Raw genomic sequence first — 23001 nt, 5'->3', positions numbered from 1 at the left:
AATTATAAGACACTGATGAAAGAAATTAAAGATGATACAAATAGATGGAGAGATATACCATGTTCTTGGATTGGAAGAATCAACATTGTGAAAATGACTCTACTACCCAAAGCAATCTACAGATTCAACACAATCTCTATCAAACTACCACTAGCAGTTTTCACAGAACTAGAACAAAAAAATTTCACAATTTGTATGGAAACACAAAAGACCCCAAATAGCCAAAGCAATCTTGAGAAAGAAAAACGGAGCTGGAGGAATCAGGCTACTGAACTTCAGACTATACTACAAAGCTACAGTAATCAAGGCAGTATTGTACTGGCACAAACACAGAAATATAGATCAATGGAACAGGACAGAAAGCCCAGAGATAAACCCACGCACATATGGTCACCTTATCTTTGATAAAGGAGGCAAGAATATACAGTGGAGAAAAGACAGCCTCTTCAATAAGTGGTGCTGGGAAAACTGGACAGCTACATGTAAAAGAATGAAATTAGAACACTCCCTAACACCACACACAAAAATAAACTCAAAATGGATTAAAGACCTAAATGTAAGGCCAGCCACCATCAAACTCTTAGAGGAAAACATAGGCAGAACACTCTATGACATAAATCATAGCAAGATTCTTTTTGACCCACCTCCTAGAGAAATGGAAAAAAAAACAAAAATAAACAAATGGGACCTAATGAAACTTAAATGCTTTTGCCCAGCAAAGGAAACCATAAACAAGACGAAAAGACAACCCTCAGAATAGGAGAAAATGTTTGCAAATGAAGCAACTGACAAAGGATTAATCTCCAAGATTTATAAGCAGTTCATGCAGCTCAATATCAAAAAAACAAACAACCCAATCCAAAACTGGGCAGAAGACCTAAATAGACATTTCTCCAAAGAAGATATACAGATTGCCAACAAACACATGAACGAATGCTCAACATCATTAAGCATTAGAGAAATGCAAATCAAGAGTACAGTGAGATATCATCTCACACCGGTCAGAAGGGCCATCATCAAAAAATCTACAAACAGTAAATGCTGGAGAGGGTGTGGAGAAAAGGGAACCCTCTTGCACTGTTGGTGGGAATGTAGATTGATACAGCCACTATGGAGAACAGTATGGAGGTTCCTTAAAAAACTAAAAATAGAACTACCATATGACCCAGCAATCCCACTACTGGGCATATACCCTGAGAAAACCATAATTCAAAAAGAGTCATGTACCACAATGTTCACTGCAGCTCTATTTACAATAGCCAGGACATGGAAGCAACCTAAGTGTCCATTGACAGATGAATGGATAAAGAAGATGTGGCACATATATACAATGGAATATTACTCGGCCATAAAAAGGAACAAAACTGAGTTATTTGTAGTGAGGTGGACGGACCTAGAGATTGTCATACAGAGTGAAGTAAGTGAGAAAGAGAAAAACAAATACTGTATGCTAACACAAATATATGGAATCTAAAAAAAAAAAAAAAAAAAAAAAAGAAAATGGTCAGAAGAACCTAGGGGCAAGATGGGAATAAAGATGCAGACCTACTAGAGAATGGACTTGAGGATACGGGGAGGGGGAAGGGTAAGCTGGGACAAAGTGAGAGAGTGGCATGGACATATATACACTACCAAACGTAAAATAGATAGCTAGTGGGAAGCAGCCGCATAGCACAGGGAGATCAGCTTGGTGCTTTGTGACCACCTAGAGGGGTGGGATAGGGAGGGTGGGAGGGAGGGAGATGCAAGAGGGAAGAGATATGGGGATATATGTATATGTATAACTGATTCACTTTGTTATAAAGCAGAAACTGACACACCATTGTAAAGCAACTATACTCTAATAAAGATGTTAAAAAAAAATAAAAAAAAAAAAATAAAAATAAAAAATGATTGTAGTTGACAACTGCATAACTCTCTGAATGTATGAAAAATCAATAAATTTTACACATTAAAAAAAATGCAGGTTTTTAAAAAAATTTTTGTTAAGTAAGTAATTTATTTATTTATGGCTGTGTTGGGTCTTCGTTTCTGTGCGAGGACTTTCTCTAGTTGTGGCAAGTGGGGGCCACTCTTCATCGCGGTGCGCGGGCCTCTCACTATCGCGGCCTCTCTTGTTGAGGAGCCCAGGCTCCAGATGCGCACGCTCAGTAATTGTGGCTCACGGGCCCAGTTGCTCCGCGGCATGTGGGATCTTCCCAGACCAGGGCTTGAACCCATGTCCCCTGCATTGGCAGGCAGATTCTCAACCACTGCACCACCAGGGAAGCCCAAAAATGCAGGTTTTAAAGAAGAAAGGTTCTGTTCTGAACTTGTCCATCGCTCCTCAGCATTATATGGTGGGTTTTTCTTTTCTTTTTTTTAATTTTATTGAAGTATAGTTGATTTACAAAATTGTGTTTAATTTCTGCTGTACAGCAAAGTGACTCAGTTATACATATTGGGTTGGTCAAAAAGTTAGTCTGGGTTTTTCCTTAACATCTTATGGAAAAAACCCAAATGAACTTTTTGGCCTACCCAATATATTCTTTTTCATATTCTTTTCCATTATGGTTTATCACAGGATATTGAATATAGTTCCCCGTGCTATACAGTAGAAACTTGTTGTTTATCCATTCTATATACAATAGTTTGCATCTGCTAATCCCAAAATCCCAATCCTTCCCTCACACACATACACCCCACCACTGGGAACCACAAGTCTGTTCTCTGTATCTGTGAGTCTGTTTTTGTTTTGTACTTATGTTCATTTGTGTCCTATTTTAGATTCCACAAATAAGTGATATCGTATGGTATTTGTCTTTCTCTTTCTGACTTACTTCTCTCAGTATGATAATCTCTAGGTCCATCCATGTCATTGCAAATGGCATTACAGTATTACATTATTTTTTATGGCTGAGTAATATTCCATTGTGTACATACATCTTCTTTACCTATTCACCTGTTGATGGACATTTAGGTTGTTTCTATGTCTTGGCTATTGTAAATAGCTCTGCCATGAACACACGAGTGCATGCATCTTTTAGAATTATAGTTTTGTCTGGGTATATGTCCAGGAGTGGGATTGCTGGACCATATGGCAAACTCTGTTTTTAGTTTTCTGAGGAATCTCCATACTGTTTTCCATAGTGGCTGTACCAATTTACATTCCCACATTGTGGGTGTTTCTTTTTGATAGCCACAAGAGAGGGACTACACCAATGCAAAAGATCTGAAAGACAGCTGCAATCCCATTTTTCCATGTAAAACCAACCATTCTAGTTCCTAATTATCAGAGCCTGAATGATCTCTTCTTAGATATTATTCTCACAGCACTTATTGATGTTGCTTGTACTATAACTATTCACATATTTGGCTACCTCTCAAATTGTTAGGAATTCTTAGATGGCAAACAGTATGATCTGGTATTTCCTGTCAGGCCTAGCACAAGGTCTTATAGATAGTAAGTTCTCCATGAACATCTCCGTAAAAGTGTATTCCCAAACCCCCGCTACCAAAATTGATCTGTGTGTAATCTCCCCTCTACCATGATTACCACCATTTCAGTAAATACTGGCTAAGTAGGGTTTCTTCCTATGCCCTTACTGCCAGCCACAACATTGTTAAACACTAGTATGTCTTCTTGGGTGTTCACACATACAATAGTGACCTTACTCCTCTCCTTCACTGTAGTTACCATCAATTCCATATAGTCAAAAATTGGTAAACACATCAAAGTGTTTAGAGGCAATGGCCAGGAGTAGACTATACAGAAGAGAAATTCAAATATTTGAGTATAAAGAAGTAAAAGTCTGTCCACTAAGATGTAAGCAGGGCTGACAGCGGTGGGAGCAGTTGGGAGCAATAGCAAGGTATGGTAGAAGGGAGTTGTGCAAGCAGAACAAACACGAAGATATAGGCAAGTATTTTGAAAAATTTCAAAGGGTAACACAAATAAAATATATTAATTTCACCAACTAGTAAAGTGCTGCGTATACGGTAGATGCTATTAAGTACTTGTTAAATAAGAATTTCAAGATCAGGATAAACACAGTTACAGTGGAAATAGAAGGAAAATAAAAATAGAGAAAAGGAAATGTGTGTGAAAGGAAAGAGTACTTCTTGAAACACCCAAGGAAAGCTGAGACGAGGCCACAGGATCACTCAAACAAGGAAGGTTTCCCAGGGCAGCCTGGTTCTTACTTTCTTTTACCCCACAAGAGTCAGATCTATTCTTGGGAGAAACTAAACCCAAGAGATTCCACAGTATGTTGTGTTCATTCTGGATTGAAAATATATGGTGCTTCTCTGCTGCCTTTCTGAGCATCACAATGTACACATTCCTGGTCCTAAGCAAAAGCAAATGATACTCCTTGGTGATGGGATTAATGGAAGGCGGGTTATGTTCTACCTATGTAATGGTCAATTGGCTAGTTGGCTGCCTCCATATTCTTTTCTAGGATTTCATTTGTTTTGGTCCTTTGGAAGTAAACCTTGGAACTCTTTCTGCCTATCATACTATTATTAGATAAAGAATCCAAAACCGCATTTTCCTCCATTAATCTATTTTATTCTCCCCATTATCACTTTGGTCCTTCTATTTAAGGGAGCCTTTTCTTTTCCAGAATGGCATAAAGTTTTTTGAACAGTTGTACTGTGTGATACAAATAAAAACAAATTGTAAAAACAAAAAAAAACGCGGAAGGTTTCCAACGGTACATACAGCTGGACATAATCAACGAATAAGTTATGGTTCAATTGCTCTAATCAAGGCAAAGTTAGATGAATAAAAGAAATAAGAGCAGAGGACAAAGCTCTGTGGATAGAAAGAACTGAAAGGCAGAATAAGCTCTTTAGGAAGAGAAAACCCCAAACCTCCAACACAATATTTCCAATGAATATCCTACAATATTAAAATACTAAACATATAAAAACATTTAGGAGTTGAGGAGTCCAGCCAATAGAAGGTAAAGTGTCTACTTCAAGCACTGTTACAAAAAAGATGTTATGTGTTAGCTGTACACATGACAAATGAAATGGAGAAGGTGGCAGAGAGCTGAAGCCTGTTTTATTTCTGGTAAACAATAGTTGTGCTGCTCCAATGTAGCATGCTTAAGAGGTAGATTATTTAGCACAAAGAGAACACGATCTGGCCACTAAATATCACTAAGCAGTCAGTCAAATGTAGGATCTAGAAGCAGGTCAAAATTAAGGGAAACCACGTAAATATACTGTTTGTGTGATTAGCAATCCAAAACCAGCATCTAGAGGGGCCACAGAGTAAATACAGTAATTCAGATTACATAATCATACTCTATTGTAGAAAGCTCAGAAACCAAGAACTTTAAGACTAGCTATGTCAAATGTCAGCTTGATTCTATCAGGAGCAGATGAGCATGAAACTTGCCCCATCTAGTGAGAGGTTTATTACTCCCCTAGCACAGTTACTGGCACAGGAATAGATAAGACAGATCAATGGAACAAAACAAAGTCCAAGACTGGACAAAGTTTCTTTTAGTGTATGATAAAGCAAGCATTTCAAATCTGTGGTAAAAGAGTTTTGGAAAAACCAGCTATTTGGAAAAAATAAAAAGCTGGATTCCTAACTCCCTTCTTACCACCAACCCCCCCGACTCCACATTAAATTCCACATATGACAAAGATTTAAATACAGAAAGTTAAACCATAAAAATCCTAGAATTATGAGTATTTTTATAATCTTAGAAATGAGAAGACCATTACAAAAAATGATACAAAACCCAGAACCCTTAATACAGCAATTACTTTGACTATTTCAAAAAAAAAAAAATTAATGGCAAAATACTGCACATAAAGTTAAAAAAAAACTGGAAAAAATTATTTGCAACACAATAAAGGGTTAATACAGAGTTTTCAAATCAATAAGAAAAAGACAAAGATCTCAAAAGAAAATAGGCAGGGACTTCCCTGGTGGCGCAGTGGTTAAGAATCCGCCTGCCAATGCAGGGGACATGGGTCTGAGCCCTGGTCCGGGAAAATCCCACATTCCGCAGAGCAACTAAGCCCATGCGCCACAACTACTGAACCTGCGCTCTAGAGCCCGCGAGCCACAACTACTGAGCCCATGCGTCACAACTACGTGCTCTAGGGCCCACGTGCTGCAACTACTGAGCCTGTGTGTTGCAACTACTGAAGCCGGCACCTGGAGCCCATGCTCGCAACATGAGAAGCCACCGCAATGAGAAGTCTGCGCACTGCAACGAAGCGTAGCCCCCGTGCGCAGCAACTAAGACCCAACGCAGCCAAAAATAAATAAAACTTAAAAGAAAAGAAAATAGGCAAAGGACACAAACAAGTAATTCACAAAAGGACACAGAAATGACCAATAATGTTTGAAAAGCTATTCAATCTCACTAGTAATCAAAAGAAAATCAAAGAAAAATAATGTGATAACATTTTCCACCTGTTGGAAGCGCTTGACAAAATGTATCCAGTGAGGGGTGGAGACCGGAGCACCTGTGTGCACTGTGGGTGGGAGTATATAAACTGCTGTAACTTTTCTGGAGAGCTATTTGGTGATGTGAATCAGAACTGAAAATGTCCACACCACATGACCCAAGCAATCCCACTCAGGAATTTATTATCAGGGGATACTTAACACATCTTTACAAAATATGTTATACACCTGAAGGTTTATTGCATCCTGCAGGCCATCTACTGTGTTAAACATCTTACACACATTATCATTTAATCCACATAACAACCCCAGATTACTATATCTGTATATTCTAGACAAGAACTGAAGCTTTGTTAAATGCGTTATGTTATGCAATGAAACAATATAACAGGTGCTAATGAAAATGTTTCAGGTATTTACTGACATTGAAAGATATTCATAACATGTTGAGTAAAAAGCAGGTTTACAGAATAGCATGTAAAATCGTGTGTGTGTGCGTTTATGGTTAAAAACATAGTCTTCCAAATATTAACAGCAACCATCTCTAAGTGGCAGAATTTATGGTGGTGTTTCTTCTTTATAGTTTTTCCAGAGTGACTGAATTACTCCCCACCCCATCATCTGTTGAATAGTGATTTCTAGTGTCCCAGGTGGCACTGATATCTATATACTGACCTCTGGTAGGGGAGCTCTGGGCAGCAGGGAGTCACTGACTGGCATTTATAACCAAATTGGTTTTCAGGGACCCATTACGTTAGAAAGTAGGTGACAGCTTGTACTACCTTCTCTGAAATACAACCATCTTGACAGAGGATAATGCAAGACTCATCCACACATTTAATGCCCACCATTTAAAGTCTGAGGTCCACACATTTTAGAGACCATGAATTAACAAAAATGTCCATTTCTGTGGTCATTTGGCTAATCCCTAGTTCCATCTGGAAAAGAGAAAGGCCATAAAACACAACATTCTTTACGGAAATAACTTTGTCTTCACATCTAATCAAACAAGAAGTCTAATTAAACTACTGTTACTATAGCTGGGAGAACTTAAAGTTGGTCCCGAGAGTCACCGTAGCTTGGAAAAAAATTTTGGTAAATGAGAAACCTCTGCCTATCTTTAGTTACACACCTGATCAAAAGTAAAACACTGTAAGAATTAACATCAGCACAACTGAGCCTGGATCAGTTTCACACAGCAGGCCCCAGTTTAAAAGCCACTTGCAGATAACCCGACAGTCTGGCCATCAGGAGCAACCTCTCTGGCAAGTAAACAGAGAGTGAATTCAATGATGCCATCCTTCACACACATTCCTTCTTTCAACAAATACATCTGCTTGCTTACCATGTGCTGGACCTCTTTGGGGCACTGCGGACACAGCAGTGATAACACATACTCTGTGCTCAGGAAGCTTGTACTCTATGAACACACTTCTTAACAGAAGTCTAAATATGAAGTCTAAACATGCTAGATATTCAACCTACAGAAGACAACCTGTCATTGTGAAAATAAAACTGCAAAAGGGTGTTAAAGCCTGGTCTAGTAACTAACTGGTTGGGAAAGTAGGCACAAATCATTTTCTCTCTTGGGAATCTACTTCCTCAGGAGTAAAACTGAATTATGCTCCTTCACTCACTGGAATAAGAATCAAATGAAATAACAAGGCACTGGTGATCCCATAAAGGCTGGGAATTTAAGATTTAGGCTTCCAAACCCCAAACAGGGAACACAGGGATAGACAGGATACAGTGATGGTGTAAGAGAGGTTTGGGACAAAACCTGGGTGAAGCTCTTGCGGGCAGGAATACAATCTTAACAGAATACAGTTCTGTTAAATAAGGCACTGCTAGGATCATAAAACATGAGCCAAAAATAAGATCACAAATGTTCCAGTCCTCCCAGAGACTATCATTAGAAATAAAAAGGCTAAACATAAAACAGTATACAAGTTTGCAAACCTATTCAATTATTCAGTTTTCTGTGAGGCAGGATGATACAGAGGAGAGCACTGGGCTAATACCTGGTCAACGTGAATTTCATTTCCGGCTCTGCCAACAGCTCTGTGAACTTGGGCAGTAAAACCTAACTTCACCACCAAGGCGAGGAAGCTGGAATGACAACATTTCTAGTCCCTATAAGCTTTAAAATTCTATGACTCATCAATAATTTCACACCTCAGTTTGCTTTTCCACTGCTCTGCCTTTATTTGGGGAAAAAAAAAAAAATCAACCCCTTGCTCCACAATACTCTAGTGTCAACAGGAAAGGGCAACAGCAACTCCATTATCTAGAAACCTCGACAACCTGGGCACTCACTGAAAGGAAGCAAGGGAGAGAGACCTCAGATGACGCTGTCCATGCAATAAAACCCTACGCACCTGACCACTAAGAGAAACCTGCAGACCATCACTCTAAATCAATCTGCTAAACCTGTTAGATTGCCTAAAATTAGTAATCTTTTTCTTAGTTTACAGAAGCATCTTACAGAAGTAAAATTAAGCTAAGTAAAATTTCTTAGCTTACAGAAGTTAAATTTGGGGGACAGTGTATCTAGAGACAGGGACAGCAGCAAGAAGGAACAGGATATTGCAAGGGGACTATCATTTCTGCAGGAAAAAAAGAGTAAACTTCAACAGGCAGACAATGGCACTAAGCTTATAAATCTGGGCCATTCAAAATGGGAGAAAATAGCCCCACAAATCTCAACGGACCTTGAGGGCATTAATGCCATACCACTTTAAAATAATGTGAGTCGTGGTACAGCATAATTTAATCTCCTTAATGATCCAAGGTCATACTGCTGACAAAGAAGGCAGAGACGTATTTTAGAAAGATGTCCATTAAAAACAACAAAAACTGGGCTTCCCTGGTGGCGCAGTGGTTAAGAGTCTGCTTGCCAATGCAGGAGGCACGGGTTTGTGCCCTGGTCTGGGAAGATCCCACATGCCGCGGAGCAACTAAGCCCGTGAGGCACAACTTCTGAGCCTGCGCGTCTAGAGCCTTTGCTCTGCAATAAGAAAAGCCACAACAATGAGAAGCCCGTGCACCGCGATGAAGAGTAGCCCTCGCTCGCCGCAACTAGAGAAAGCCCGCGCACAGAAACGAAGACCCAACACAGCCATAAATAAATAAATAAATTAATTAATTAATTAATTAATTAATTAAAAAAAACAAAAACAAGAAACTTTGGCATTTAAAAGGGTAGGCTTAAATGCCTACCCTAGGCTTAAATGCCTACCCTAGGCTTAGTTTTCGAAAAACTCATCTTCATGGGATAATTCATTTCTAATCATGCCTAATAAATGAGTTAAATTTCAAACTGTTAGCATTTAATTTTTACAGCTTAGTCTCATTTCAAAGAAAAGAAAGTGATGAAAGGATATGCACCAGTGGCCAGCTGACTGGACCATAAAAGCTCACCGGTCCCCACTGGGTGTGGGGACCAGCCCGGCCTCCCTCTGCTGCAGCCACACTGGCCTTCTTCCAGACCTCTGGGTGCACCACACTCTTTCTAGCCCCAGGCCTGTGGACATGCTTTTCTCTCTGTCTGGGACACTCCTACAGGAAAATTTCTATTCATCTTCCAGTACCAGTTTAAATAATTTCTCAGCAAGTCCTTCCTAGTGCCCCAGACTAAAAGGACCTCTGTCAATTATTCTCCTGTAGTTGCTTTTTTCCTTCTTGGTACTTATTGTATTTGTAATTACATACGTGTTTAATGTCCATTTTCTCTACTGGTCCATAAAGACAGGGATCTTGTCTGTTGTGTTCCAAATCAGTTCCCAGGACCTAGTACAAGGCCCAACACATAGTAGGTGCTCAATAAAAAGTTGTTGAATAATAATAATAATAATATTGACCTTTACTGAGCACTCATGATATATAAAGCACCACTGCTACTTTACAGATGAAGAAGGAGGGTCAGAGAGGTTAAGTAATTCTCCCAAAGTTACACAGCTGGTAAGCGGCAGAGCAAGGATTCAAGCTCATGTCTGTCTGACTCCAGACTATACATTTAACGACTACGCTTTCTCCAGCACTATGTGAGGCAAAAGGGTGAAGTCAAGGGGTCATGCTTGTACTACCTTTAAGGTGTTTATAATCTGGAGAATACCAATTGAATAAATGAAGGTGAATACAAAATAGAATAATATAGTAAAGTGCTGGATTACATGGCATTGTTAAATGTTGTAGGAGAGAACAGAAAAAAAACAAGCAGAGCTAGAAAGGCATTCAGACAGCAGGAATGCCATGAAAACAAAAATGGAGAAGCAACAGAGCACATGGCAAGCTAAAGGGACTGGTGAGAAGGTAACTTCAACTAGAGCAGAGTTAATGTAGGCCAGGAAGTGTTGATATACTACCTTAAAGATATACACGCATTATAAAAAATAATTCCATTAACATTCTGGTCTGCCATGCTCCCAAGCTAAGTTCTTGAGGAGTACCTATCACATCTCACTAATATCTCTTAAAACGTTACAGAGGTCAATAGAGTACAAAGCTAATAGTGATTGCTCAGTTAATGAATCAGGGTGAAAGAGGCAAAGTGCTATTTTAGAGCTGTCAACTTAAAACGGCATATTTAAAGCTTAATGAATGAGAAGAGAAATAGTTATTGAATTATAAGTAGCCTTATTTTTTTTAATTGTAAGCTCTTTAACACTATAAGTAAATAACTATATACACTTGAAACTATTATAACCAGATGACCAGGTATCTGATGATGGTGGGGTTATTTTCTCCTCCATCTCCCATAGCTTCAAGAAAGACACTTTGAATAGATGGTCTCTCCCTCACCATACCCAATTTTTTTTTTAACTCCAAGTCCAAGGACATAACTAGAACATAATTCTTAATACAGATTTGGTTCTTGTGAGTACCCATACTAACTCTCCTGGAATATTTCAGCTATGGAAAAAAAAATTTAAGGGCATACACAAATATCTGAGCATCTAACTGGTAATGCATTAGAAGCTTTGTGTAGATAATCATTACAAAAAACATCCAATAAAGGATGAATACACACCAAATTCTACACTGTCTCATTTAATCTTCACAAGGACCCTAAGAGGTACGTATTAGTATATCCATTTTATAGATGAAAAAACTAAGGTTCACTAAGAGTCATCTGTCCCTGGTTACCACTGAAGTTTGAATCCAGGTCTAACCTGAGATCACATTCCTTCCTAACCACGACCTCAAAGAACTCCAATTAATACCACTTGTTAGTATCACTCATATTAACCAGTTAAAATTTTGATGTAATCATGAAGGTTAAAAAAAAAAAAAGAACACATATGCTTCTTACATTTCTGCCAATCTTGACTCACTCTCATTCTTGCCACCTCCGCCCAAGCCTGTCACCCATCCCTGCCAAGTGATAAAACCGAATACATTTATGCCTCATCTGTCTCCTTTTATGCACATGTTCCTCTGGAGTTGGTATTTATCAGGATCATTTGGCTGACAATTGGACTCTATGGACACAGTAATATATCAACAGGCTTATTAAGAAATGGCATAAATCCTACATATGTGGTAGGATTCAAGGTTTTCAAAACATTTTCTCTTCGAAGCCTTATGATAATACTTCATTTTACATGATGGAGAGCTGAGGCTTAGAAAGCCTAATTGAGCTCTGTTGAGGGAACTATGACTTCAAGGGGCAGAGAGGAATTCACAACTACATGACTTACAACTGGGGTCTATAACCTTGCCTTATCCCTAAAGCAAATGCATTGACTTAAAATATCTCTATGAAACACTTCCAAATGCAGCACCATGTTGGGACATAAATGTTCTACGCCCAGCTCTTGGCCTGTAAGCAAGTCATTTAGCCTTCTTGGTAAGAGATCTGACCAGTTAATCAACTTAACAATCTATGATTCAAACTCTTAAGCACATTATCAGCAAGAATTCAATCTTACCCTTGTTCACAAATGTTCAGAAAAATCTGTTCACGGGCTTCACTGTCTTACAGCTTCTGGGTTCCTCATGCCTGGGCTCACAACCTCCTTCAATAAGGTCCAGGAGTCCTGGCTTGTTTCTTGGAACCTTGAGCACTTCAAGTATAAAAGATGGTCGGCCCTGCCCTCTATTCTTCTCTCCTGTTGGACATAACTCTTCCAAGACCACAGTAATGGTCAATCTCCAAAAGGATAACTCTTCTTGGCTCCCCATTTCCACCTCTGGTTTATCCAGCTCTAGCCTCATGTCAACCACTACCTGTTAAAACATTTTCCCCAGTAAGTCCTAATGGCAGACTCCCTCCCCATACCTCCCCTCTTTTTCCATCCCCCACAAAGAGCTATCTTTTTTTACTTCTCTCTATGTTTTCCTGGAAACCTTAGTCTTTCATACTCCTCATCAACTACTTCTCCCCAACAGAAAGTCCCCACTGATCATCCCCTGAGCATGTCTTGGACTTCCCTACCTCCATGCCTTTACAGGTCTCCCTAAGAATTCCCTCCACACCTTGATTCTCTCTTCATCCATGAGGCTTTCCCAGACCACTGCACTGCAGTGGTCATGCCTTCTTCAAAAATTCTTCCAAACTCTCAGCAGGCCGTCTCTGAACAGCTAAATCCTTAAGATGACATCAATGCGGATGTTTTTAATGTTTAACCTTTCTTACGCACAGGCCAGAACTCCAGAAGTGTTTAAGTGAAAGATATCTACATGATACATTTAACAAAACATTTTGATAAAACTTCTCATTTGACTCTCCAAATAATCCTAAAACTGATTCTCCAGTTTAAAAAAAATAAATAAATAAAGGTCAGAGAAGTTAAGTGATTGTCTGTGATCATACCATACAACTATGAAGCAGCAGAGCCAGGATTCAAATCTGAGTATTAAGATGTCTTTTTTGAATTTTGTATATAGCATATTTATGATGTGAATCTCTTTGACAAAGAGCAGGTACCAGATAAACATTTGATCTGAACTATCTTGTCTGGGAAGTACTAAAGTACAGTTAAAAATTTCCTTCCCAGTTCAATTTCTCTTGGTACTTCATGGTGATCTTACTGTTGAACCAGATTTGCAAACAGGCTCAACTACAATATTAGAACTTAGTTTTTTAGAACATACAGGAAAAAAAACAGCAAAACTCTTAACAAAAGCAAACATAAGAGGGATACTACTCATAAGCCCTAGAAGGAAAAAACCATACATTTTCTTCTAATGAAAATAAATCAAGCCAATTAATCACATGTAAGTTTCTAACTAGCATAGGGCTGAGTATATTAATGGAAAGCTGACCATCTATTTTCAAGTACACAGGCAGCCAAGACAAAAAGAAAAAAAAAAGCCCCAGTTTTGGCAGAGTACTGTAGGGAAGGAAAAGAAAAAACAAATTTACTGCTAGATATCTATTTGGTTTTCTTTTGGAATATCCAAGCTAGTAGCTTTGATTTGCATTAGATTTTTTTCAGCCAACAAGGAACAATAAAGTATTTCCCAAAAAATAAAAGTCAAATGTCTTTCACAATTATATGAAAAAAGAAATACTCCTGTTATCTTTAGGAACACTCATATTTCACTGAAGCAAGCTCTGGAGGTGGTAACAAATTACCCCCAGATGTGAAATTCAGGCTACGTTCAAGTTCAACTGGGAAGCAGAACAGCCACAATTTGCTTCTAAACTTGGAATCAACCAGTAAACGTTTGTGATCACAACCTTTGGCCTCCTCTTCTTCCATATTAATCACAGAGTTTTTTAGACATTTTAAATCTAGTCCAAAACTTCTCATGCTGTAGATGAGGAGTTGAGGGCCAGATACTGAAATGCAAAACAGAAAATAAATTACATTCACAGAAAACTTTCTCAGGAAAATACCACAGGCTCTGAATGGAAGATTTTGTTTTTGCTGTGGTTTCCTGAGACTGGGGTTGAGGACAGAGAAGGAAAAAATAGCCCCAATCTTAAAAAACAAAAACAAACAAAACAACAAAAAACACATGCCCAGCATTCACCTAACAACCTCTAAAGGTATGAAGCGTCTATCATGAAGATTCATTCAACTCAGCTAGTTCAAAGCCACATATTACTAACCCAACTTTGACTGCAATCACCATTACAGTGTCAGTAAAAAAAAAACCCTGCCTAGAACAGACTGAAATTGACCAGTTTGTTCCTCAAGCCCCATTACTCCTCAAAACCACCTACATACAGATCAGTGAGGCCACGTAGACAGTGGGAAGAACAAGTTTTCACCAAGCGTTTAAACAGAAGAGTACAAGATGCAACAGAAACACTGGTTAGAAAAAGATAAAAAGGTAACTGAAAATTTTTTAGAAATTTACAAATGCAGTATCTTTTTTTGGAGCCATTGCCACACAGCCCTCTGCTAGAAAAGCTGCATTTTTAATTACATGTCAAATTTGATATCTGGTCTACCTTAACATTAGCGTCTAATCATATAAAACATCTGCACTTCATTTCTCCAGTCTCAAAGCACAGTTCACTTTCTGTAAAGACAGCTTGAGGGGTAGGAAGGGAGGAAGAAGAGGAAATGTGACTCTCCTGATCTGACCACTGCCCTCAAGCACTGCCCTTTCTGTGAGGACCACATGAGTAACAGACCAACTAGGACAAAGTTGGGGGGCATGGTTTCTGCAGTCACCCACTGAGAACCCAACGTTTATTGGCAAGAGTTGATTTGAAATTGGCAGAGTGCAAAAGAAGCTGTTTATAGCCTATGTGAACCTAACATAAAATATCAGATCAAAACAGCAGGATGAGGAGCCTATTATTATTATCATTACAGAAAGAAAATAGTCATTAGAAATTGACCAGAACAGGAGACTCATCATAGTGATTTTTAATTTTCTAATTAAAAATCACTATGCGCAGAACCAAAAATTTGAGTCAGCAGAGAATTTACCTAATTGTTACCCTGCATTCCCTTTCAGCCACTTGTCCTACCTGGCTAGCTCTCTACCCTCACCTCAACCAAACATCAGATGACAACTAACCTTTCCCCAGATAAATATACTTCATCAACTTTGCTGATACTTCTAACTGAAATCCCCAATACAGAATTCATTTTAACATCCCGTAAGGGTTAAAAGTCTGAAGAATATACTGTATGGGCACAGAGTCCTCAGGAGGATTTTGCTCATCCTGCTCAACCAGAACCAGGAGGGACATCCTAGAGAATTCCTATTCCTTGGCCCCAAAACGAACGGATGAAACAGGACTCAAGAAAGATTAACTAGAGGGTGACGGTGGGAGTGTCGGGGAAGGCACTGGGATACTGGGATAAATGAGGCAGTTAGAAAGTTCCGGGGCAGTTAAATGCACTGACCTTCAGATTTCCGGGTGTGACAAAGATCCACAACGGGCTAAGTGCGGCAGCTCCCTGAAGCCTCCAACAGGCACATTCAGTCCTGTCAGCCTGGACTCAGCCCTGCCAGCACCAGCAAACAAATACACGCATTCTTCTCAGAGCTGACACCCCATACAACCTCACTACAGGGCCTGTTTATATAAGAAACCAGATGTTTTGATGTTGGGGTAGAAGTTGGGAAGTTATGTGTAAAGAAGTAGTTAATGACAGGAACAGAAGGAGGACAGAGAATGAACAACATTCCTGGCTTTACTAATCGTAAATTTTAAAAGTTTTAAGGAAATTGTCAAATAGTCTGAACTCAGGAATGAGAAGTAAGGGAATTATGTCAGCCACCACCATAACTCTGACCAAGGCATTTCATCTGTTTCTTTAAGACAGAGCTTCATGCCTAACCTCAAAGGGGTGCTTATAGGAGGAATGTTTGGAAGCAATCCAACTTAGCAACCAACATTAATAAAATCTAGGCTTGCTCAACTTCTCTCATGCACAAAGGTTATACATGTCATGAACATTCCAAGCACTTAAAGGAAAGAATCAGTTAAACGTGTGGCATGAAAAGAGTTTGGGGTTAAAGGCAAAAGGAAGGTTATTCATTAGTCTAAGAAAAAATCATTTATAAATACGCACACACACATACTTGCTGGATTTCATGAGTGAAGAGACTGAGTTATATAGGTCATTAGGGCACAGGTCTCCTAAAACCAGAAGACTATAAAAGCACTATCATGCTTTAGTTCTACTTTGCTTTCTTAAGAAGATTAGTTAAACACCAACATATTCTCACAAAGCCAAATAAGCCATAGAAACAGGTCTAGGAGATTTGCTAAAACTTTCTAAGGCTTTTCATTCTCCAGTCTGAATTATCTCTTCTTTCTATCTTGGCACCCCCAGTATCTAGCACATCTTGGACTTTTGGAGGACATTCATGTTCACTGACTACAAGAAGCAATGTGGCTTGACATGAACAGCAAGTTATAACAAATAAGAGAACAATGAACTTTTCATTTTTCTTGGGAATTGAATCCTGTCATCTTATGAAAAACTACTCTAAATGGCACTTTCCCAGCTGTACAAAAATATACAATATTTCTAATAAAAAGTTGTTCTGTTATGCTTATACTTTTATTTCACACTGTTTATAAAGGCTCCCCCAACACCAGATCTCTTCAGCAGAGTTCAGGATGATTTATTATGACTTCTAAAAATACAGAATTGAAAAGCAGAACAGACAACTAGATAACAGTTCTTGGTTAAGGGGGTGCACCACTAAGAACTGCTTTAGTCAACCATTTCTAAGGTGAAGATTATTAACAGTGGTTCCACTTTTACCACATACACATGCTACAAAAAGGATGGGATCTCTGAAGAAACCATGGATGATTAAGAAATGCAAAAACAGTTCTTTTAAATGAGGTCAATGAAAGAAGACAAAAAAATAAGTTTAAAAAAATCAGTGGAAACAATAAATAAAATGAAAGAAGAAGAGGGAAGATTTTTTTATTAACATGTGGACTTCACAGAATGAGGTTTCAGATCTGCTCTTGAGTAGATCTGGCCTAAGAACCCCCTGAGCCAGTTTTTTCAACCATTGCTTTAGAAATCAATATATTACAAATGACATATAAATTCAAACCAACCAGGGAAGATTCTGACTAAAGGAATAAATCCAGGAGTAGCCCCAGGTCCTAAAGGTAGATCAATCAGCAAGAGAAGAATCCAAATGTGGAGTAAGAATGCTGTGTCTGGCTGGCTCAAGGAAGTGCTCCCGTTATAAATTAGGCACTGGTGTTGTAAAGCCTTTCTCAACTCTCCACTGTGAGATGGAAGTCTACACATTTTTTCCCCCTCATCAAACAGGAAGACTTCCCAGTTCTCATTCTGCCCTATCTGCACCCAACCCGTCCCACACGTCAGCACTAGCTTGGCCACCTTTATGCAGCTGCTGCTTGGACTGCATTTAGCAAGAGTTCTCCCTGACTGCTTATGCTTTGACTGCAATTGCCCGGGGTCCCCAGATCAGAGAATTCTGCACAGGTAACAAGTAGAGTCCAGGCAGAGGGAGAAAGATCAAGGGGAGACTGAGATTCGGCTGATACAGAATGTGGTTCAACGAAGACAAGGGCAGTTAGCCACTCACCTCTGTTCCCATGTGCAACTCTCTTTGAATGAGGAAGAGATATAAGAGAGAAAATGCATTAAATTGAAAATACATTATGCAACAATTAAACTGGTAGTTCTAGAAAAAACACGAGGAAGATGTCCGAGCTGATCTAGAGCAAGTAGCCAGGACGTTGCCAACAACTGGCTTTGTCAACACAGTAGTGTGCAGAGGTTGGGTTGCTTGTCCCCAGAAACAGAACTGCCACAATTTTTAAAGTGTCCGACTAGGACCTAGCTCAAAGCAGAGTATCTGCAATGTGATTCTTAACCGTTGCAAACCTTGTTACAACAGGATCTAGACATCCTGGTCAGAGTCCAATGCCATGATAGAAGGTCAAGTTGAAGGCGTAAGAGAGATCACATATACGCTGTCACCCCATTGCCAAGCTTGTTCCTTTAACTATTAAAACACACACAGGAACCTAATCATTGCTTTGGGATTTCTGAACACCCGCCTACCCACCCTGAAAGTACTGACCCCGCGAGGACACACGTTTGTTTCTGCTTAGCCCCAACTTCTCCAACCACTTAAGAGGTAATTACTCCTCCACCTTCCTGTTGGGGTATAGCGTTGCTGGATCCGAATTATTTATACAGACGGAAAACAACAACGCTCGAGAGATTCTGACAACTTAAAAAAAAAAAAAAGGAATGCCGTGAAAGTCTAAGCCGGCTTCCCCTGCGACGAAACACAGCTGCCCGGGCTGCGGCGTCCGGGGGCCGCTCTCCCGGCCCGACTCGGCCCGCCCGCCCGCCGCAGTTTCGGGGCCGCGGCCCAGGTGGCGCGGGCGCCGCGAGGCGGGCGAGCGGCCGGGGTCTCCTCCGCTGGGACGCGAGGCGCGCGGGCAGAGAAAGAGGAGCCGGGTGCGCGGGCCGGCCGCCAGGGGCCCGCGGGTGGCACCTCGTAGTCCGGGCGGTGCCCGAGCCCGGCGCCCGCTCACCTGGTGCGTGTTGTTGGCCAGCCTGCCGACGAAGTCCCGGACTCCGCCGCAGTCCTCATCCTCGTCGAGAGCGCTGCGGCGCCAACGGCCGCCGCGGGGAGCCGGGCCCCCGGGCGCGGCCGCGCGCAGCCCCCAGCTCACCCCGACGGGGCCGGACCAGCGCGACAGCGGCGCAGCAGGCGGTGGCGGCGCGTCCAGCCGGTCCTGGCCGAGGGTCGCCGGCGGCAGCAGCTGGAGGAGGAGGAGGAGGCTGAGGCCGTGGGGCCAGCGCGAGAGGTCGCCAGCAGCTCCCCGGGGCCGCTCCATCGCCGCCGAATGCCTACGCTCCCGACACCTGCCGCCCTGCGCGCCCGCCCACCCCCGCCGGCGCCGCGCCACACCCCCGAGCCCGAGCCCGGCGCTCCTTGGATACGCGCAGCCGGGCCTCTCCGCCCCCATAGGCTGGCCGCCTGTCCTTCTTCCCCGGCCCACTGCTCATTGGCTCGCGTCGCCTCCGGCTTCGGGGGTCCTGGATTAGGATGCCAAGATGCGGGACTGATTGGCTGGAACGTGGCAGAGACGGCTGAGGTCATCCCCCCCTCGCCGGCGTATCCGAGGCCGGGCTTCTAGAGTTAGCGTAGGAGCTTCCCTCCTTCACAAGAACGCCCCCGCTCCATGGCGCCCCGACTCCTCGTTGCTCCCTCTGGCACCCTCAAGTTGGGGCTGGGTTGGTCCCCTCTTCTCCCCCAGAGACGCCCCTAAAATTCCTTGGGTTGTGGCAGCGCCTGGAAAATCTCCTCGGGGAATCCCTGAGCTTGCTCAGCTGGGAAAAGGGGGCTCCGTCATGAACCGGTGCTTCTGGTTTTTAACCCCCGCACGCTGCAGCGCCCATTGTCTGCTGAAGCAGCCGCCTTGTTGACACAAGGTGAAGGAGAACTGTGTGGGCTAAGCCTCACGGAGGCAGACATCAGAACATCCGTGACTCACGCAAGCCTGGGGAAAAGTCTTTCCTCACTCACCTTCCTCTTATGCAGGGGGTTAAGCCAAAGAAGGAGTTGCTGATTGATTTTCCTGGAGTTAGAAAGTAGCTTAGGCATTAGGGGCAGGTAAAAGGGGGCAAGAGAATTGCCCCCCTTTTATAAAGTCGGCTCAGTGCCGACTTTAGACATGCTCATTGCATAGATGCATATTTATCAGGGTGCCTTAACCCTGCAGTGAGCGCACTGCACAAGTTTGGTTTTCAATATATAATATCCCCTAAATTAACATCCCGCCTCCAATAAATAAAACAAAACCCCTATGCTGTTCCCTTTATCGCAGAAACTACACCCATAATTTTATTCTGGAACATGCAGTGCAGGTAAAACCAGTTCTGGATGTTCTCTTTACTGACTCCATCTCTTCAGAATGCCAGTTGTTCAGAAGAAAAGGGAACAAATAGAAAGACACAAAGTATACAACACGTTACACCCAAATAAAGAAAGCAACTAAAAATTACTTTTAACTATTAACTGCAGGTAAACCCGAATGAGAATATACTTATTGTAGAGGAAAATGAATGGTGCAGTGCACGGAACCCAAGGTTTACATTAAAATCCTCTAGTCACATTAATTTGCAAACAAAAATTTACATTTTTTACATTTACAAATTTACATTTTGCCAGAACAACCATAGTAAGACATGACAAGTGAAAAATATTTTCGAATGGCATCTGAGCAGGATGGTAAAATCACTAAAATAGTATTCCAAGTTCTCAGCTACTGAACTGACAAGATAAAGCTCCATGAAAACTGGTGAACAATTTGTTCCTTTCCATTAACTACAGTGTGTCAGATAATTTTTTTAATAGATTATTTTTTAATCTGTGCCAACTGTGGAGTAGATCACAAGACAGTCAGTTCCAGTAGCATGTGATTAGCCGGGGAGAGAAGAGGGGCTATACAGGAATATTTCTTTGTTTGGGTGACACAAAGATGAATGGTCTATTGTCTTACTGTCCGAAAAGAAAAAAGCCAACTCAACAGTGCCATCTCCTGGAGAAATTACTAAATACACTTTTAAACTCTTAAATTGTTGCAATTACCAGTACCTTCACTTTTTAATATATTGCTTTTAGTTATCATTGTATGTTTACAGAATATGTTTCCTTCTTCAAACTGTATCAGCTTCTGGGGACATGGTACCTTGCATATGGAACTGAGAAAATGTTTGAGTGAATGAATTATTTTAGTATTTCAGTTTTGTCGATGACACTGGCACCAAATACAAAAGTTGCACTGTCAGATCTCCTTTGTGAAATACCACACCTAAGATCTTACCTTACTTGCAGAACTAAAATATGTAAATTTATCTTAATACTAAAAACCATATGTTTCTCCAAGATAAATTCTGTGGCAGAAAGATGAATTGAAAGCAGTTACATATCACAAAACCATTGCTTTTGCTAATAAGATTATTTTTCTGATTCTATTTAAACGGACGCAAAAAGAAACTTCGTAGGAAATTTTAAAACTCTACACAAAACCAAAGTCCATCTCTTTCAAGAATTCTATAATTGGAATTATAGAAGGTATGAAATTTTTTGTTTCACCGGTACAGTGTAAGCTGAAGCTAAGAGCTAATTTATTCCTTGGTATATGATTTTTCCCTACATAATACACATGATTCAGAGACACAACTTCACCTTGCCCTAAAGCAGCATGTTTAGTCCATTTCTGCATTAATCTACATTGAGTTAAATGGGGTATTTATTGTCTAGTTCTCCCCACTAGAAGCTTCATGGGAGCACAGACCATACCTAGACCACAGCTCTATCCCCAATGCCTAATACATTACTTGGCATATAGTACATAGGTACTCAAATTTGTTAAATCTGAACAAATATTAGTTGAGATAGGATTTTTCAATGGCATTTTCTATTAGGATTTGATAAGAGGTGAACACGAGGGAAACTAATCTCATGATCACGTTATATTTAATAACAGGGTTAAAATCACTACGACAGTCTCCAGAACATTGGTGACAATATAACTTTAGTTCCCTACCTTATGTGTGTGTGTGTGTGTCCAGAGCAAAATTCTGTTTTCCCAAATGTTTCCCATCATTGCAGTTTCCAAATGTATATAAGCACATGTTTTTTGCTGGAAATTTGGTATAAATTTAATATGAATTCAGCCTATTCAAATAATCAGAATTTGAAATCATAGAGTACAACTTCTTACAAATGTTAATGAAGACAATACACAATCAATTCTGCATTATTCACACGTGGATTAGCCATGTTGTGGATAGTACATTTCAAATCTCAATGAGATTTCCCTATTACTCAGTAGGTATCTAGGCTTCTCATGCCTGGCATTGTAAAATCAAGAGTTGATGATTTAAAACCAGAAAAATCTGAGTTCAAGTCTCAACAGCTTAATTTTCTGAGTCCATGGTCACACAGCCTTACATTCTTCATCTGTTAAGTATGATATGAGAAGTAACAATATCTACTTCATATGGCCATTCCTTTTAATAGATATTGGAGTATAATTGCTTCACAATACTGTTAGTTGCTGTTGCACAACAAAACAAATCTGCCATATGCATACACATGTCCCCACATCCCCTCCCTCTTGAGCCTCCCTCCCATCCTCCCTAGCCCACCCCTCTAGGTCATCGCAAAGCACCGAGCCGATCTCCCTGTGCTATGCTGCTGCTTCCCACCAGCCAACTATTTTACATTAGGTAGTATATGTGTCGATGCTACTCTCACTTTGCCCCAGCTTTGCCCTCCCACCCCATGTCATCAAGTCCATTCTCTATGCCTACCTCTTTATTCCTGCCCTGCAACTAGGTTCATCAGTGCCATTTTTTTTTTAGATTCCATATATATGCGTTAGCATACGGTATTTTTCTCTTTCTGACTTACTTCACTCTGTATGACAGACTCTAGGTCCATCCACCTCACTACAAATAACTCAATTTCGTTTCTTTTTATGGCTGAGTAATATTCCATTATGTTTATGTGCCACATCTTTATCCATTCATCTGTCGATGGACACTTAGGTTGCTTCCATGTCCTGGCTATTGTAAATAGCGCTGCAATGAATATTGTGGTACATGTCTCTTTCTTAATTATGGTTTTCTCAGGGTATATGCCCA

General features: G+C 40.7%; 1 protein-coding gene and 1 long non-coding RNA gene across 5 annotated transcripts in view; one reads left to right on the top strand and one right to left on the bottom strand.

Annotated features, from left to right (window-relative positions):
• SORT1 (sortilin 1) overlaps positions 1-22460 on the bottom strand; it is a 77521-nt gene extending 55061 nt beyond the window's left edge. The window contains exon 1 of one of the 4 annotated variants that reach the window (XM_082383411.1): positions 18876-22460. In XM_082383411.1, the coding sequence (XP_082239537.1) occupies positions 18876-19313 (438 nt within the window). In that variant the 5' untranslated portion in view covers positions 19314-22460. The remainder of the gene's footprint in view (positions 1-18875) is intronic. The other 3 variants (XM_082383413.1, XM_082383412.1, XM_082383410.1) reach the window with 3 other exon arrangements.
• Positions 1-23001, top strand: part of LOC309626548 — a 110813-nt gene that overhangs the window by 39670 nt on the left and 48142 nt on the right. The window lies entirely within an intron of this gene.

This window comes from Balaenoptera borealis (genome assembly GCF_965194805.1).
Source record: "Balaenoptera borealis genome assembly, chromosome: 1".
Taxonomy (NCBI): domain Eukaryota; kingdom Metazoa; phylum Chordata; class Mammalia; order Artiodactyla; family Balaenopteridae; genus Balaenoptera; species Balaenoptera borealis.
Note: the sequence above shows the minus strand (reverse complement) of the source record. Positions and strands in the feature narration are given on the sequence as shown.